Source organism: Carcharhinus amblyrhynchos, chromosome 19 (genome assembly GCF_965287045.1).
Source record: "Carcharhinus amblyrhynchos chromosome 19, sCarAmb.v2.hapA, whole genome shotgun sequence".
NCBI lineage: Eukaryota > Metazoa > Chordata > Chondrichthyes > Carcharhiniformes > Carcharhinidae > Carcharhinus > Carcharhinus amblyrhynchos.
Genome location: NC_137342.1, coordinates 27,203,052 through 27,219,317, shown reverse-complemented (window position 1 = coordinate 27,219,317; position 16,266 = coordinate 27,203,052). Strand labels below are relative to the sequence as shown.

At 41.1% G+C, this 16,266-nt stretch overlaps 1 protein-coding gene across 7 annotated transcripts in view; it reads right to left on the bottom strand.

Moving 5' to 3' along the window:
• The window catches only part of LOC145355386 (voltage-dependent calcium channel subunit alpha-2/delta-1-like), a 627,920-nt gene that overhangs the window by 83,082 nt on the left and 528,572 nt on the right, over window positions 1–16,266 (bottom strand). For all 7 annotated transcript variants that reach the window (XM_080207404.1, XM_080207405.1, XM_080207407.1 and 4 more), the window contains 3 exons: window positions 9,494–9,570; window positions 4,050–4,110; window positions 1,472–1,569 (listed from right to left, as the gene is read on the bottom strand). In XM_080207404.1, the coding sequence (XP_080063530.1) occupies window positions 1,472–1,569; window positions 4,050–4,110; window positions 9,494–9,570 (236 nt within the window). The remainder of the gene's footprint in view (window positions 1–1,471; window positions 1,570–4,049; window positions 4,111–9,493; window positions 9,571–16,266) is intronic.

Sequence of the window (16,266 nt, the reverse complement as noted above, 5' to 3'; positions counted from 1 at the left end):
TTAGGGCTGGATAATAAATGTTGTAACACAACACCGGGTTGAAGTCCAACAGGTTTATTTGGAAGCAAACACCATTAGTTTTTGGATGCCACTGACATCTCAACATCATAATAGATGTTGGCTATTGATAGCAATGCTCTAGGAATGAATTTTTTAAAACTATAATGCCTGGAAAAGTTTGCACTCTACATTCTTCTTTGCATGACAACTACCTTCTCTCTAATTCTGTCACCGTAGCTGTGATCTTGGTTTAGGCCAGATTTAAATGCAAGCATTTTGAGAGAACGTAATAGTTTCTTAGCAATGAGAAATGGCTAGCTGACTAAATTATGGATATTCATCAGCAATGACTATATTAACTTGCCTGAGGTTCCCTTATGTGAACACCATCCAGAATATCTGTCTACATAGTTAAATTTCGAGCAAAGTTTAGTCAATCAGCAATAGTTACTGACTTGTATAAAATAAGGAGCGTGGGTTAGGTGGATTGGCCATGCTAAATTGCACCTTAGTGTCAGGGGGACTAGTAAGGGTAAATGCATGGGGCTGTGGGGATAGGGCCCAGGTGGGAGTGTGGTCAGTACAGACTTGATGGGTCGAATGGCCTCCTTCTGCATTGTAAGATTCTATAATTCTATTCTATAAAGGTCTCACCTACTTTGTGTAAAGTTGCAACCATTCCAGTAAGCTAAGTGATAAACAAAAGAAACTTTCTGAAGGATAACCTTATACCTCAACACATACTCCATCAAATAGTTGTGAAGAATTTCTTTACCGAATGCTTTGTCGAAAGGAACATTTGAAATGAATAGCAACATTGTGTTCCCATATCATTACGTTAGGACTGCAGGCTTTTTGTTAGAATGCCAAATACATATTAAAAAGGCAGAAATGAACTTGCACGTCAGGTACTTACTGTGATTTCCTTTCTTTTCCAAGGTTCAGAACTGATGCCCCATCATAATGCACAGTAACTTGTTCCCTGCCACCTGCATTTCAGACAGGATTACTTGCCTAATGTTAGACAAGTATCTCTCTGATCATACACAACATTCAGTTACCTTGCTGCTCTTAATTAGCTGATTCATTCTATTGCATATTATTGTGCTGCTGCAACAAGGTACCAACGATGTAAGTGCAAGCTCTGCTCCATACAATTTCAATCCCAATGGTCTAAAGCAATGGAAGTTGTCAAAATCATGAATAAAATCATTCAGCATTACGGTGCTAACTACAGAAAACTGTGCATTGCAGAGAAAAGGGATCTCTTTCTTTTTCCTTCCTCTATGGACTCTTAAAAACCCAGGCTAGTTTTTGTCTAACTGCTACGATACTAATCATCCTTGCCTTAACTCTTTTCACTCATTGTAGTCTTACAATGAAGGCTTGGAGTCTTTGACAGCCTTTTCTCAATCTCAACAAAAGCACTTTAAATATATTAAATGTATTACCAAGCACAAATGGTACTTACAGTCTGGAGAATTTGGAGTTTGCCGGTCAATAAAATTGATAAAGTTCTCCAGGAATGCTGAATTGTTGATTGAAGGAGTCAGTCCATTGCAGTATTCCCTGAAAGGCATTGTTAACACATACACAGTATAACAGCCTTCTCATATGTAAACGGATACGGTCACTACCAGGATACACACACCACCACAGGGGCAACGAGACGAATGATGAGGACAATTGACACAACACATCACAGCACACAAAGCACAGCAATCTCAAAAAGACTTAAAAGACACTGACTACGGAACAACATCAACAGGGCTAGGCGCAAAAGGTGCCAACTATGGTTAGAAGATTCCACTTGCCAACCAGCCATAGGTAATTAGTTTTTTAAAAGATCTATTCGCCACCTTTAAATTATTATCAGGGTGTTTTATTTGCATCAAATTTCAAATGCTCTTATTTCCTGTTGTGTCTATCTGCCTGATCAAATTCTGTGTGACCTGTTGCTGGGGTCATCATCCCCAATGACTATTAGAAAGATGGTACTTATTCCCAGAATTCACATTCTCTCATGACTTCAGTCCCTTTCCTTTCCTGAGGGAATGGTTCCCAAAGCGGGGCAGACCTGTGAATGTCAGTCACATGCTAATACCTTATCCAAGTTGCTATTCCATGTTTGGGGGTGAGGGTCGGGTGCAGTGTGGTGGGTGGACATGAGAGTTGGATGACTCACATGCTTTAGTCCAAGCTGGGTCTCAGCTCCTATCTGGCTACCCCAACTAAGGCCAGTTGACTCAGCAGAGAGGAGTTAAAACCAGGGTTGTCCTGATTTGTAACATGTTGCAGCAAACTTATCCATTTGGCTAATCAGAGAGGCCTAGTTATCTCTGCCAAAAATTCACGCGCTTCTGTGAGTAAGAAGTTAACTTAAGTGAGTGTTTTCCAGTAACATCTCACTCAGCAATCACTGAACAACAGAGTGGTTTTCCACTTTCAAGGCCAATATTTAAATCTGCCAATGCTACAGCTACCGTATTGCAGTATGTTCCAACAAAAAAAATCTTGATTCTATTTCTTATTGAATTAAAAGTGTAAAGAGAAGTTAAACGAGGGCCCGAGGCAAAGCTATTAAAAACAGGTTTTTCACCATTTTCTCATGTTTCTGATATTCTCTTTCTGCTGCAGAGTGTAATGCTCACTCCACTCGCATGCGTCTCTTCTCCCGCTCTGAAGGTTAGAACAGGAAAACATTTAAATGGAATGATGAAAGGCTTCTACCGCAGTGTGCAGCTCATTCAATAAGGACACTTGCGAATATAATTGCGTGGTTGCCGAGATCCATGTGCTGTCAATTTAAAAATTTGCTTCAGCGATTCTCCCATTTAACTATCAATAGCCGTGGAAATTGGTTAATATGTCTCTTGCAGTGAATCAATTTCGTACTCGTATTTATAAATTGGTGCTTGTTTTGTTGTGAAAGAACCTCCATTATGCTGTAATGCTTTCGGTTTAAGTTGCTCTGGAAAAGCAGAATTGTCACTATTCCATGCTCTATATGCGCTGCTGACTCTGTAACATGATAAAGGTCCCACTAGAAATACAGCACCGGCTGACCTGTGTGTTAATCTTAAATAATTGGACCTAGAACATTATTCACTGATTACCATAGAAGTCCGGACAATGAACAGCCATTCGAGACAATCTGACACATCTGCTTTTTTCAAAAAATGTCCTTCAAAAATATTTTTACTTCTTTCTTTCTTCTCTGCTCTTATGTTTTGATTTCTTTACTTCCCATCTGCATCGTCCCACATTCTTGTTTAAATTTCTTGCACTTTATTCCCTCTTAATGTCAAAAAATGTGCAGGTTATGTAGAACGGTAATGTTAAGTTGCCCCTTGTGTCAGGGGGAATTAGTGGGGTTACGGGGCATAGGGCCTGGGTGGGATTGCTGTCAGTGCAGGCTCGGTTGGTGGGATGGCCTCCTCCTGCACTGTAGGGATCGTACGATTCTAATTGAAGTCTTGGGGGAACGAAGAAAGATGTTAGAACTTCTGTTCACAATCATAGCCTTTTTTTTGTGTTGGTATATGAATGCCAAAAATTAAATGATTCCAATGAACAAATATTCTCAGTGCATTAACAGATTGTCAGAGTACATTTTTACTGAAATCAGTACTTACGGATTCATTCAAATTTGGTATGTTCAAAAACACTGCATATTTTATAGAGTTCCCAAGCACCTTGTTGCTGCCAGAACCTAAGATGCGTGGGAATGCTAAGAGCGCTGAGAACTCAGTGAATGACTCTAACTCTTTGCCGATGAAAAACACATTTCCCTTCTATAGGATTTGAACCTGTTGCTGAAAGTGGTTGGATGGTCAAAAAGGAAACTCTTTACCACAGGCCAACTTCAACATTTCTCAAATCCTGTCCAAAAATCCGGAGATCTCCCGAAGTTGGCAGCAGCCTGGACGCCTCTAAAGTCGGTCATCCCAATGCCAGCAGCTCCTAGGTTACAGCAAGTCAAAGCCCCTTCTTCCACAAACAGTCATGCTTTACATGCGCTCTCAAAACAAAGCATTAAACAGAGCTACCTTGGGGCGAGATACACATATCCTGTGGTGTCGAAGTTATCGGGCATTATTGATTCTAAGTCTGAAAAGAAACAATTGTTAAGGTGCTCATTATTCCTTCTGCTTGTACCTTATAGGTAGCCAGACCTCGATATGGAACAGTTTGAACAGACTTTCTCTTACCAAAATAGCAAAAATAATTATTCGCCAACTAATTTTTTTTCACAAAAGTGCCGCATTATAGAAAATACACAGCCAGCAGACAATACTTCATATAAAATAAATAAGCTAAAGCTATTAATGTAATGATAATGGACACCAAGAGCTAATAGATAAAGATCAGATACGATAAACACAGGAGAATATCCAATAGGGATAGGAGCACTAGTGCATTACAGTATACTCTAAAGACAATACAACGAGGAAATTGACCAACAAAAAGATACTTGCCCTTGCGTTTGGCTGTCAGAATCCATCAGAAAGAGAAAGCAGGGAACAGGAAAAAGGGTCAAGTAGAAGGGATTATAAACAATATTTTATTCAATGAGTGCTTGAATAAAAATATTGTGCTATACTGGGAAACTTAATGCACAGTAGAAGTCTGAAAAAAGACACACTCGCTTGCAGACTGAAAACTGTATGTGATCACCATTAACGTTACCTTCGAGAAGCTGTATCATTGAAAGGTCTGTTTACTGAGCAACAAATGGGTCTCAACACAAAGATAATACAAGTCTGGTTATAGCTAAGGCCTGAGGTGCAGGTAATATCATGCAAAGAGTGAAATATGACCAGCAACATTGCACCCCTTTGCAAAGTGAAGGACCTTCAGCTCCCCTCAAATAATATTCTTCAATGAATGAGTTGCAGTTTGAAATGTGGATGAATTAACATGAAAGATTGAACATATTGTGCATGTCTCTGCTCATCATTATAAATCATGACTTCTTAAAAAAATATTTTTGGATATTAGTCTAGTTTTAAAACCTTTTTTTGTTGATAATGGTAAATGACCTTGCTGCGGGTCTTAGAAATTCAGTTCTTTGAAAGTATAAAAGCAGGAATTGAGGCCCACACAATTGAGAAATGAAATGCATGGAAACACAATCTCCAAAAGAGTTGCGGTTTGAATTATATCTGATTATTCTTCTGAACTCATCCATGTGCTGTAAATGGTATTCTTAAATTCTAAGGCTGTTGTTGACCTATATGTGCCTATAACATTTACATTTCTACTGAATTGCCTGAAAGACCCAAGGCGATTTGCAATAGCTGCATTAGTGTTCAAATGTAATTCAGAACAGTAAAATGCACTAGACAAAATGAGTACAGTGCGTATCATATCATTTAGTGATTTCCTTCTCACCTTATCACTATGTCCAATTGCTTTTTGGTCTCTCCTCACCCTAAGCTATAATGTCAAATAAGAATGACTTGGTGTCATGGTGCAGCCTGTTGAAGCAATAGATAAAATCATGGACTTGCACAGCAAGTCTGTTCAGCTCTTGATTTCATCCAAAGTGCTTCCAACAGGCAGGAAGTAAAATAATTCAAAGCAGATTAGTTCCCAGGCCTGATCCATAGCAGCAGTTCGCAAGGCTATAGAATAGATTGGCTACCTTCTTGACAAAATAAATATCCCAGCTACAATACCCAGACAAAACCCAAAATACACTATCCAGAATAGCCCAAAGAACAGCTGAACAGAAAACTTAGTCAATGCCACACAAATTATTTCTAGCCATGGGCTAAACATTTTTACATCATTGCCATTAAACAGCATTACCTAATAAATGGCACCTTAAAATTACAGGAGGATTCAACATGGAGCCAGAATGGGCACAAGTTTAGCAGAGTGAGCGTTTCACACACCAAAGCACATTGGCTGAAAACCCAGACCAAATTTGTTTGAGGCTTCATTAAAACAGTGCTAATGAGTAATGAACATACAACAAGGGCCAAAGGGGTCAAGTTGCAGCTTCCCAGTTGAGGAGGACACAAAATTGATTGGTTGCCACACGGAGTTGGCCAGCAGGTTGGGTCTTGGGGTTTTGAGGAGAGGGGAGAGTGACAGGGGCAATGTGGCTCAAATACCCAGGTGGCAGAAGTCCAGGATGAACACAATCTACATCACCTACGCCCTCTTTAGGCCTGATTAAGCTACTCAATACCTATCGCAGCTCGATGTACTCTGCACAGCACCAGTCCCATTCACTTGTGTGTAAATTTTGTATTTGTGCTCCTACAAATGGTGTATTTACATCATGCGAGCCAGTATGACATCTAATGCATTTCCCGATCACAAGGCAAAGCTAGGATGTCTACTGTCCATTTTATGGGTGCAAAATAAGCAGCCTTCCATTGAATTTCTCCCCAAGTGTATTTTAGTCTTTCCCTTCAATGGCAGGAGGGAATTCTGTTGCTATGTAACAAGCAGCTGCAAAGAATTTTTGATGGAAGGCAATATAAACAACAGATGGAATTGCAAGAATTTTGTGGCAAAGGGCCATCCTCAGCCCAGCCCGAGCGAAACATCGCTCTGGAGAAAACTTTCTTGGAATAAAGCAGCAATTCTCATACTGCCACAAATATACTAGTAAGTCCTAGAAATAAGGGGGAAGTCACTTTCATTCTGATTTCAAAACAGTTTCCCTTTCCATCATCTTGTTTTATGTTCAATAAAATGGTATAGATTTCTTAGGCTGCATTGGGCCAATCTCTGCCTCTGTGTGTCCGTTAAGAAAATATGCTGGTGATACATTTAAAAGGAGGAATCTGACATTATTCATCCAGCAGAAAGCTGAATGGTCGGTAAATTGGAAACCCTGAAGATTTATGATTAACATTTCACAAACTTCTTCTACATTAAGGATAGGCAGTTTAGTTCCTAGCCATGTCTCACCTGTATAACAAACCATCTGCTAAATTCATATTGCCACAGGATAGAAAAACGCAAAGATTACCAGGTAAATTAATTCAACCCAATTATTCTAAGCTGACCATTATCTGCCCTATTGTCTTAATGTTTCGCTGCTTAGATGTGCTGAAGGTGTCAGAAGGTGGGTTAGCCGAGCATGATGCAAAGGTCCCTTCAGAACACAAGGTTAAATGGCATGCTGTGTCAAATGAAAATGCTGGATATAAAGATGTTAGAGAATGAGCACATGCTGAAAATGTAGCCATTCAGGCTGCTGACTGACTGGAAATAATACGCATGCAAGTAAGCATTGTCATTTCATTTTGACTTTGCAACAGTTTTTAAATGCTTAAGTGCAATAAAGATTTATGTTGCAAGATAAAACAAGGAAAAGCAGCAAAGTGGATGGGTGAGACTTGTATTACTTCTGCGAGTATTTCCTCTGTAAAGTTCATTTAAATAAAAATCAAACTCAATTTCTGAAGAAAGTCAGTTGCGGGGGGAAATTATTTTCATAAAGTAAAATGGACTGGATTTTGTGGCCAGCTCTGAATAACCAACTTGCATTTACTTATAATTGTTCTGCGGGATTTTATAATCAAATTTACTGTTATCAACAAGCAATCAGCATGCCTCCCTTTACAGAGGATCTTAAACTTGTGTACGCCGGGGAAGCAACAGTGTAATGGCACAGTGGCACTGTGGTTAGCACTGCTGTCTCACAGGGTCAGGGAACTGGGTTTGATTCTGGCCTTGGGTGACTTGTGTGGAGTTTGCACATTCCCCCCATGTCTGCATGGGTTTCCTCCCACACTCCAAAGATGTGCGGGTTAGGTGGGCTGGCCATGCTAACTTGCCCCTGAACAATGGGGGATTGGCAGCGTAAATACGTGGGGGTTACGGATAGGCATTGCCAGTGCTGATTTGATGGGCCAAATAGCCTCCTTCTGCACTGTAGGAGTTCTATGAACTGATCAGACTGAAGAAGCTTTACCAGATAGAGTCTAAATGTTATATGTTAACGTTTTGTCTTTTTATTCCACAGGGTCGGTCCACCTTGTTGTCAAACGAGGGGCATGCACACGGTGGGTCGTGCGTGGGCTGCTCTTGGAGGTTCCGGGAGTGGCCTAGTACTTCGTGTCGTTGTGTGTGCTTAATCCTGGACCAGCAGATGGGCACCGCAACAGCTCAGCGACTATCACTGCTAGCTGTGCAGATACATGGATTTGGGCCTGTGTCTGTGGGAGTTTGCGCATTCTCCCTGTGGTTGCGTGGGTTTCCTCCGGGCGCTCCGGTTCCCTCCCACACCCCAAAGATGTGCTCTTAGGCTGATTGGTGTACCAAATTGACCCTACACTATTCTCCCCTGAATCTGGCTACATTAGGGGTTCCACTCTCATACACACAGGGCGGGGTAGGTGTGGGAAGATGCGGTGGCACGGGCTCATTGGGCCGAAGGGCCTGTTTCCCGTGCAGGGATGTTCTTTTTCCTTCTTTTAAATCCGGAAATGTAAATTAGAATGTCAATTCAATTTGAAGTCATGCACAAAATTACAAAAATAGAGGAGGGAAAATGGGTTTGAAGAGGGAGATAACGGACAAAGAAATAGTTAAAAAAAAAGCTTTTGGAATTGCCAAGAACCATTAATGCAAGGAGGAATGAAACTCCACACTTATAAAAGTATTTTTTGAGTTCCAGAGAAATATTGGGAGCGTTTAAGGCATAGCACGCCAACTATCACACTGGCACTAGCGCACAGACTAGCTTAGTTGATTAAAACAAGGGCGGCATGGACAAGTTGGGCCGAAGGGCCTGTTCCCATGCTGTAAACCTCTATGACTCTACTAAAAGTTCAAATTCTTGGACAGGACTCAACTTTTTCTGGCCTGTTTAGTAGGTATCTTATGCACAATTGGTGCCTGGTCTTTGAGTTTGAATGGTAAGCTCCGCAGTGTGTTACAGATTGAGAAGCAGGGATTCTCAGACAGCAACTCGGTGATTTAACTGCACACAGTATGGGTGCTGGAAGTCACTGTCCAACTAATTCTTCAAAACCTATGTGAGCTGCAGCCTTGTCACTCTTCCTACCGCAAAATCCAGGCCAAATACTTTAGTGAACCAGTGGTTCAGCTTCTTTTCTATCCAACACTATTGTTAGGTGATACAATTATGCAACAGAAAATTATCAGAATAAACAGACCTTTTAATGGATGCATAGAACAAGAAGGTACAGCTGTACAATGATTCTAAAATTACATGACAGGCGAAATTGTGCATATTCATTAAAGGAACTTTGACAAAGAAAGAAAATGAGCATTCTTACAGATTCAAATCATGCAGTTGTTTTCATCTTTGCATGTTTGTCTTGCTGATGCTTTAGAATCATTGCTTCACACTATGATGACATCTATCTGACAACCCACTTCTTTCTGTTTCAGATACTATCAATATATTCATTCACGATCTTTTGTTACTTTACAGAATTAATACTTTGCTCCCTTCTGGCATGCATTAACCAGGTCAGCTTTCGCCCATCCCAATACTTACGTTTCGCTTGGGTGATAACCTCATCTAGTTTGGCCTTAATGTAGTGGGAACCGTATGGTGGAAGAACCAGTGCCAAACTAGGGAAAAGAGACAGATATGCATATCACATAACTTGCTGGCGAGAAACAACTCAACAGGAAGCAGCATGAATAAAAGATTCCTTATGGTCACCTCGCTGCCATCAATGTTCCAGCTGCAGTTCCTTCATGCTGCCAGTAGTCAGTCTACAATTTTAGAGGTTAATTGACTTTGGCTGCCAGGTTCAATGCTTTTAGCACTCAAAGTGGTGATCCTTTGTGGAAAGGGGAATAGAGATGATGCAATCTAGCAGAAAATTGCAATTTTTTTTTGTTACACTGCTCAATAGATTTCCCCTTTTGTCTTGCTTCTGAAATACAGCCAACTAAGTTCTACCTCTCCTTACTTGCAGTGTTCTATCTACATGGGAGGTCAATAGGCCAACTTGAGCATCAAGCCACAAGAGGTTTTACTTAGTACACCCATTACAAAGTCAAAGAACAAAGAACAACCCAGCACGGGAAACAGGCCCTTCAGCCCAACGAGCCCGCGCCGCCACATCCTCCTACACCTACCCTGCCCTGTGTGTATGTGAGTTAGGACTGAGACTGTCATATGATTGAGATTCCTACTCGCCACTTACCAGTCTCCCTCTCCAATCCTCACCAGAGGTGCTCCTGGCTGGAATACATTCCATAGCTAACAAAAGTTCCTCAGTGTCTTTCTGGGGTTAATACTGGGCATGACCACAACTGAATCGAATTTGGTGTTGCAAATGCACACAGTTAGGCATGTAGATGGCACAGTGGCAGAGTGGTTAGCACTACTGCCTCACAGCACCAGGGACCCAGATTTGATTCCCTGCTTGGGTCAGTGTGTGGAGTTTGTATGTTCTCCCCACGTCTGCTTTCATTTCCCCCGGGTGCTCCAGTTTCCTCCCACAGTCTGGGAGATGTGCTGGTTAGGTGCATTGGCAGTGCTAAATTCTCCCTCAGAACACGTGCTGGAGTGAGGTGACTAACAGATTTTCACAGTAACTTCAGTGCAGCACTAATGTAAGCCTTCTTGTGACACTAATAAATAAATTTTAAACTTTAAACTAGCAGTCAGGAATGGGAACTTTAACCATGTTTCCCCATTTCAGATTCTAAGGAAATGTGGAGCGAGATCCTTCAGCCGTATTGTGTAGGATTCTAAAGCAGAATATTTTGCACCTTGCATTTGGAATATCTCAGAGATCAATGGCTGGATTCTCTGACTTCACCCGCAGCTGGGATTCTCCAATCCCGCTGCAATGAACGGAGATTTGGCTAGGCGTCAAATTCTCCATTCTCGCTGGTAGCGACAGCAGGGCGTGAACAGCCAGAGAATTCCAGTCCAAGTTTTAATCGTCGAGCGATTCAACATTTGTTGAAGAAAACACTCCAGAAAGTGACAAAATAATTTTTTTCATTGACAACTATCCATAGGTCAAACAAATTTACAAATCTCGGACTTAGGAGCGTGAGGAGGCCATTCGGTCCTTTCAGCCTGCGCTGCCATTTGATAAGATCGCGACTGATCTGGTTGTGGTCTCAGCTTCACTGTCTTGTCTGCTTCCAAAATCCTCAACGCCCTTGTCTATTAAAAATCTATCTAACCCAGTCTCCATTGCTTTCTGAGGTAGAGAATTCCCAACACTGAAGATCCTCAGAAAAACATTTCTCCTTAAAAGGGTTGCCTCTTATTTTTAAGCTGCTTCCCTAAATTCTAAGTCTCTTCCACAAGGAAAAACATTCTTTAAGCATCCACCGCACTCCCCATCCCACCCCCCCACCCCGACGCCCCATTCAAGTCCCCTCAGGATTTTAGATTTCAATAAGATCATCTGACATTCTTCTGAACTCCAATGGGTAAAGAGCCAACCTGTTTAAAGTTTCTTCATGAGTCAGGTCAACCTCCTCTTAACCACTTCTAACACAATTACATAATTTTTTCAAGTAAGGAGACTAAAACTGTACGCAGTGCCTCAGATGTGGTCTCACCAAGGCCCTATACAGCTGCAGTAAAACCTCCCTCCTTCTATATTCCATTCCCTTTGCAATAATCAACAACATTCCATTTGCCTTCCTAATCACTTGCCACTAAACCTTTTGTGATTCACACATCAGGTCTCTTGAGTGCTGCAATCTCTCCCCATTTAGCTAATATGCAACTTTCCAATTCTTTGTGCCAAAGTGGACAAGTTCCAATTTTCCCAAATTACATCTCCATCTGCCAAATTTCACTTAACCTATCTGTATCCTTTTGTAGACTCTTTACCTCCTCTTAACAACTTAATTTCCTTCCTGTCTTGGTGCCCTCAACAAATTTCACTACCATACATTTAGTGCCTTCACCCAAGGCATTGATACGGATTGTAAATAATTGAGATGCCAGCATTGACTCTCGTGGCACTCAGTTACAAAAAAAACTAACTTATCCCAAGTTCTAAATTTTTGTTCCCACGTTGAGTGTTCAGAGTTAGGACTGAACTTGGGAGAAAGTGCCCCATTCGAATTTTTAAACGCTTTGACAGCTTGACAGTTGCCTTTAACCATTCATTTTGACACTTGGACAATTCAACAGAGCTTGGCATTTCATGAGTTTGTACACTTTTTCTGCATATTTTTGCCCACTTTATAAATCCTACTAGGCACCCTTCATCTTTGAAGGGCACCTGACTCCCCCAAAAGTTTTCAAGGATAATTAGCAAAAGGATATCCTACATCTCCAGAAGGATATCCAGCTTTCCAAAGGACTTTAGAAAGTTGAGACTTGCTCTTATCAGGTCTAATCTGTGCACATCACATTTAACACGCATCGGTCACCAAATGAGCGGAGCAAATTTACATCGACAAAATGCGCATGCGTGAAACATAACATGCCCTCATTCCCAACCCCATAAAGATAGTAGATGCCATTTTCAGGGTGAGTCATCTGATTTATGGTCTCTTCCCCTCTTCCACCATTTGAGCTTACTGTCTAGTTCCTGTCAGCTAACCAATCCTTTGTCTAAGAGGTTTCCTGTGTCCATGGGTGGGCACATGTTCCCCATAGTCAGTGCGGGAGGGGCAGGGGGGGGGGGGGGAAGAGGCGGAATCTTTGTTTTTAATTTTAGCTCTATTAGATCAGGACACACTGGGCACCCCAATTTATGGGAGGCTGACGTTGCCAGAAGAACCCACCCTGCCAATGTGACAGTGCAGGGCCTTCTTCCAGTTGTTCTTTATTCCTCTCAAAAGTGTTGGAAATGTGGCAATGCACCACTTTTCCTACCTGAACCAAGACTGTGAAAAGAAATTGGCAAATTCCACTCTATGATTTTCAACTTTAATGAGGGCAATTATGTCCCTAAATTTCCCGCGTGTGCAACGATGTGCTGGTTAGGTGGATTGGCCATGGTAAATGTGTGGAGTTTCGGGAATAGGGCAGGGCCTGCCAGGGGTGGTGGGGGGGCGATGGGCGGGGGCGGTGTTCTTTCAGAGAGTCAGTGCAGACTCTTTCTGCACTGTAGGGTTTCTATTCTATGAGAGCGTAAAACCAGAGTTAGCTAAAGTGAACTGACAAATTAGGTTAAGGGATAGGTCAATAAAAACGCAATGGCAAACATTTAAGAGGATATTTCAGAATATAAATTCCAACGAGTGAGAAAAAGTCTAACATACCCTCTGTGGTTAACTAGAAAGGTTAAAAATAGCATCAAACTTAAAGAAACAGCGTATAATTGTGCAAACGGAGTTGGAAGGTCAGAAGATTAGATAGAACATAAGAATGATATTTCTATCATCCATCAAAGGATGAATAAGGAGTGAAAAATGTAAAATACAAGAGAAGGCTAGCCAGGAATGTACAAACAATTAGTAGGAGTTTCTCTGAATATTTAAAAAGAAATGAGCTAATAAAGTAAATATTTACCTATAGAAAGTGAGTCTGGAAATTGATAATGGAAAATAAGGTGCTAGCTGATGAATTGAAAAGGTATTTCACATCAGTCTTCACTCTACAGAATACAAGTGACATCCCAAAATCAGCTTTAAATCAGGAAATGGAGAAACTCAGGAAAATTACAGTCACCAGAGAGGTGGTACTGAGTTAATTGTTCGAGCTAAAGGCTTACAAGTGCCTGGGTCCTGATGGACTTCATCTTGGGGTCTTAAAAGAAGTGACTACTGAGATAGTTGATGCATTGGTTTTAATTTTCCAAAACTCCTTAGATGAGGGGAAGATCCCATTGGATTGGAAGACAGAGAATGTAACTCTTTTGTTCAAAAGAGGAGGGAGACAGAAAGCAGGAAACTACAGGCCAGCTAGCTGAACATCTGTCAAAGGGAAAATGTAGAAGATAATGTTAAAGAAGCCACCACAGGGATCACTGCTGGGGCCTCAACTGTTTACAATTTATAAAAATGACTTGGAAGAAGAGATGGATGACATGGTTGCTAAATTTACTGATGACATAAAGATTGGTAGGAAAGTAAGTTGGGAAGAAGATGCAAGAAGGTTGCACAAAAATATAGATAGGTTAAGTGATCTGCCAAATGGAGTATAATGTGGGAAAAGGTGTCCATTTTGGCAGGAAGAATAAAAGAGAAACATACTGGCCAAAATTCTCTGACCGTTCACGTCCTGCCACTGTTGCCAGCAAGAACGGAGAATTTGCCTCTCAGCCAAATCTCCATTCATTGCAGCGAGACCAGAGGATTCCAGTTGCAGGCGAGGTCAGAGAATCCAGCCCGTTATCTAAATGGTGAGGGATTGCAGAGCTCTCAAATGCGAAGCTACATGAATCACAAAAGACTAGTATGCAGATATAGCACATAATTAGGAAAGCTAATAGAATTTTATCATTTATTCTGAGAGGAATTGAATATGGTTATGGTCCAGTTGGGACTCTAACCTGGTGTTGTGAGACTTCTTACTATGGTCCAGTTGTACAGGGCACTAGTGAGATCACATCTGGAGTACTGCGTACAATATTGGTCACCATACTTAAGGGAGGATGGAAATGTGTTGAAAACAGTTCAGGGAAGGTTCATTAGACTAACAGCTTAACTGGGCAGGTTGTCTGATGAGGAAAGGTCAGACAGACTATACTCGCATCTTTTGGAGTTCAGAAGGGTAAGAGGTGACTTGATTGAAAAATTACAAGGTCCTGAGGGATCTTGACAGGATGGATGTGGAGAGGCTGTTTTCCCTTGTGGGGGAATTCCGAACAGGGGTCACTGTTTAAAAAAATCAAGGGTCACCCATTGAAGACAATGATGAGGCAATTCTTTTCTCTCAGAGGGTACAAGTCTTCTGAACTCTCTTCCTGAAAAGTCAGGGGAAGCAGAGACTTTGAACATTTTTAAGGCAGACATGAATAGATTTTTGGTAAGCAAGGGGGGGGATAAGATTTTGGGGGTAGATGGGATGCAGGTTTGAGGTTACTATAATATCAGCCATGATCTTATTAAAAGGTTGAACAGCTACTCCTTGTTTACAAGTTTTCACACAGAACTGACACCTAACTTAGGTCACCGCACAGAAGTAAAGCAACATACTTAAACTTTCACCAAGCAATGCAGAGCCAATGAAATATTTTTGTTTAACACAATCACACTGGATTTTGTTGTTTTAAAAAGGTGGAGTAGATTGTAACTTTTGTAAAATTCCTCAGTCCAACTTCCCCAAGTGTGGAAGAAAATTTATTTTAAATTAAGAAATTGTTCTAAGCTGTTCAACAAAATTTGTTCCATGAATAACTGAGCAGAAAAGTTATGCTTTGAATTCTCATTCTGATCCCAAATGTGCATTGGCATGCCAATTGAGATCAGGATTCCCGCTCTCAATTATTATCAAGCAATCTACCCTGGAAGTGTTTAATATCAAATGAAGAGCAAATCATATATGGTTGTGATGGCTCATATGGTTGACTGGCCTGAGAACAATGACCATCAAGCTTTCTATTTAAATAAGTTAGAAAAGGAAATAGGAGTAGAAAAAAGCCATTCAGCCCTTCAAGCCTGCTCTGTCATGTAATATGATCATGGCAGATCACCTACTTAACACCACCATCTTGTACTATGGCTTAATTGTCATGGTATCCACTAATCTATCCATCTTTGTCTTAGCTATAATGGCCACCTCAACTACAATATGACCAGCCTGAAGGCACGGCCATCCAGAGGATAGGAAGACCATCTTTAGAAAAAGTATGCTTAAAAAAAAAATGGAGAGAGAGGGAAAAGAAAGATATCACCATCATTCATGGAAAATATCAAGCTAAGGTAAGCCATTAAAGAATAATAATCTTTTTGGTGAATGTGTGTGCTGTATAGACAGTAAGGATATGTCTGGTCCGGGTAAATAATCTGTCACATTTGCCCCCTTGAGAGATTTCATAGGGATATGGAAATACATTTGACAATTTTCACTTCATCCTCGATCATGTGCTAATGGCTAAAACAGCACAAATTTGCCTTTGTAAGTAGCCAGGGTTGGGTGGGGTGGGGGCTGCGTCAAATGTTATGCTGGGAGATCCTCCTGTTAATGTGAACGAGGTGCTGGTGCAGAATGTTAAGAGGGCAGCTTGGTTAGGAGCAGAAATCCCGCCAACTCAGCAGCTTTTAAAGGGCAGAAGAGTGAGCTGAATGGATGATAGAAACATTGACCTTTTGTTCAAAAAGACAGTGTGGAAAAATCTGAGCAGAAATTCTACAATGATGCTTGATGGTGTTTCTGCAGAGCTCAGT